General features: G+C 52.4%; 1 protein-coding gene across 1 annotated transcript; it reads left to right on the top strand.

Moving 5' to 3' along the window:
• The first annotated feature begins 921 nt into the window (after positions 1-921).
• On the top strand, positions 922-1197 carry LOC110742323 (28S ribosomal protein S21, mitochondrial-like). The gene has a single exon (XM_031661634.1). It carries the CDS (start codon positions 1033-1035, stop codon positions 1195-1197), a length of 165 nt encoding a protein of 54 aa, XP_031517494.1. The 5' UTR covers positions 922-1032.
• The last annotated feature ends 1963 nt before the right edge of the window (positions 1198-3160 follow it).

Below are 3160 nucleotides of genomic sequence, written 5' to 3'. Positions count from 1 at the left end.
CGTATCAATGTGCTCAGAGATTTGTTTTCAGACAGAAAAACCTCTCGACTGGGTAAGCATGTAACCTCTCTAGCTCACTTCCAATAAAAATTAACCCAAGTACCAGAACGGCAACCCCAGGAAATAAAAGCACCTTTATCTCACCCAGGAAATCTGGTGTTAGTGAAAACTGTCATCTCTCTCCTTCGCTAAGCCAAGCTGGGAAGGGCCCTAACCCTGTTCTTCTCGAACCCTCTCAGCAGTGAAAGATACTGGAATGAACGCCTGGATACATCACGCTCAAGTCAAAGTCTGACCCGCTGAGGGCACAAGCCCTGACAGCTCAGAGGAATGTCCTGAAAAATAGGGGATCTTAGGCCGGGCGCGGTGGCTCATGCCTGTCATCCCAGCACTTTGGGAAGCTGGAGGCGGGTGGATCACGAGGTCAGGAGTTCAAGACCAGCCTGGCCAAGATGGTGAAACCCCATCTCTACTAAAAATACAAAACTTAGCCGGGCGTGGTGGCGGGCGCCTATAATCCCAGCTACTCAAGACGCTGAGGCAGGAGAATCACTTGAACCCGGGACGCGGAGGTTGCAGTGAGCCGAGATCGCACCACTTTACTCCAGCCTGGGGGACAGAGCAAGATTCCATCTCAAAAAAAACAATAATAATAATAATGGAAAAAGAAAAATACGAGATCTGAAGCTAAACCTCATTAAAAAAAAATAGCTGGGCATGGTGGGCGCGGTGGCTCATGCCTGTGATCCCAGCACTTTGGGAGGCCAAGGTGGGTGGATCACGAGAGTTCACGAGTTCAAGACCAGCTGGCCAGCACGGTGAAACCCCGTCTCTACTAAAAACACAAAAATTAGCTGGGCGTGGTGGTGGGCGCCTGTCATCCCAGCTACTCGGGAGGCTGAGGCAGGAGAATCGCTTGAACCCGGAGGCAGAGGTTGCGGTGAGCCGAGATTGTGCCTTTGCACTCCAGTCTGGGCGACAGAGCGAGACGCCGTCTCAAAAAAAAATCTGAAGTTCCTTCCCAGGACTGTGATGGTACCGGAAGGGAACGTGGAAAGCGCATACAGTACCCTAAACGGAATCCTCACTATGGATGGGCTCGCGGAGGACATTAAACGCATCAGCCATATTATGAGAAGTGACAAGATCAACTTCTTGAGGGGAAAGAATCAGGCAGATCCGTGGCAGGGCTGCTGAGGCCCGTGGATGGGACATCTCTTTTCTTTGTACAATCCCATTTCCTGTTACCCTCTACAATAAACTCAATCACACGCTGGCAAAAAAAAAAAAAAAAAAAAAAAAATCGGGAACAGACCAGGCACCGTGGCTCACACCTGTCATCCCAGCACTTTGGGAGGCCAAGGTGGGCAGATCACCTGAGGTCAGGAGTTCAAGACCAGCCTGGCTAACACGGCGAAACCCCAACTCTACTAAAAATACAAAAGTTAGCCGGGCGTGAGGGCAGACGCCTATAATCCCAGCTGCTCAGGAGGCTGACATGGGAGAATCACTTGAGCTCGGGAGGCAGAGGTTGCGGTGAGTGGAGCCGGCGCCACTGCACTCCAGACTGGGTGACAGAGTGAGACTGTCTCAAGAAATAAATAAATAGGTTGTGCTGGGTGACCCACGCCTATAATCCCAGCACTTTGGGAGGCTGAGTTGCGTGGATCATTTGAGGTCAGGAGTTCAAGACTAGCTTGGCCAACATGCTGAAACCCCGCCTCTACTAAAAATACAAAAAAATTAGCCGGGCAGTAGTGACATAGCCTGTAGTCCCAGCTACTCGGGAGGCTGAGGCAGGAGAATCGCTTGAGCCTGGGAGGTGGAGGTTACAGCGAACGGAGATTGTACCACTGCACTCCAGCCTGGGTGACAGAGCGAGACCCTGTCAAGAAAGAGGGGAGGGGAGGGGAGAAAGAAAAAGAAAAAGAAAGAAAGGAAGAAAGGAAAGAGAGGAAAGGGAGGGAAGGAAGGGAAGGGAGGGAGGGAAGGAAGGAAGATGGGGTCTTGCTATGTTGCCCAGTCTGGTCTGGAACTCCCGGACTCAAGACATCCTCTCATCTCAGCCTTTCAAAGTGCTGGGATTCTAGGTATGAGCGTCTGTGCCCAGCCTGCTTCATAACTTTAATCTTTAACCGAGTAAAGTAACTCCTGGGCCTTCTGTGCACAGACACAGAACAGAAAAAACTGCATCTGTAATGCAGGTGAACTTAGAAAACGGGGCTTGAGAATGTTGCACATTAGGTGGGAAGAAAGGCCCCATTCTGGGCTGCATATTAAATTACTGTGGGGCCGGCCGTGCGCGGTGGCTCTCTCCTGTAATCCCAGCACTTTGGGAGGCCGAGGTGGGCGGATCACCTGAGGTCAGGAGTTCGAGACCAGACTGGCCAACATGGTGAAACCCCGTCTCTACTAAAACTACAAAAATCCACCAGGCGTGGTGGCACGCACCTGTTATCCCAGCTACTTGGGAGGCTGAGGCAGGAGAATCACTTGAACCCGGGAGGCGGAGGTTGCAGTGGGCCGAGATATCGGCACCGTGGTAAGAGTTATTAAGACATTATTTTAGACAGATGGAGACGAAAAGGGGGCCGGGGGTGGTGGCTGACGCCTGTATTCCCAGCACTTCTGCAGGCTGAGGCGGGTGGATCACCTGAGGTTGGGAGTTCAAGACCAGCCTGACTAACATGATGAAACCCCATCTCTACTAAAAATACAAAAAATTAGCCAGGCTTGCTGCCACATGCCTGTAAATCCAGCTACTCGGGAGGCTGAAGCAGGAGAATCGCTTGAACTCGGGAGGCGGAGGTTGCAGTGGGTGGGCAGAGATGGGGTCACTGCCCTCCAGCCTGGGCAACAAAAGTGAAACTCCCCCATCTCCAGAAAAAATTTAAAAAGGAGGGAAAGAGAGGAAAAGGGGTCCTTGGAAGGTGTTTTCGCAGCTCCAAAGAACGTTTCTTGTCTTTTCTTGTCTAGCGTGAAAGCCCCGCTCTCAGACCCCGCTTGGCAACCTTTAATACGCAAATGCGAGCCGTTAAAGCTGGGTGCAGTCAACACGGGGATTCCCGCCCTTGCCGCCTTGCCGTCGCCCCCACACGTTCCCGCCCTCCCGGCCGCCCCGACCTGTGCCTGAGATCCCGGCGGCCCCCACATACCGCCA

This window comes from Papio anubis, unplaced genomic scaffold (assembly GCF_008728515.1).
Source record: "Papio anubis isolate 15944 unplaced genomic scaffold, Panubis1.0 scaffold2097, whole genome shotgun sequence".
NCBI lineage: Eukaryota > Metazoa > Chordata > Mammalia > Primates > Cercopithecidae > Papio > Papio anubis.
Note: the sequence above shows the minus strand (reverse complement) of the source record. Positions and strands in the feature narration are given on the sequence as shown.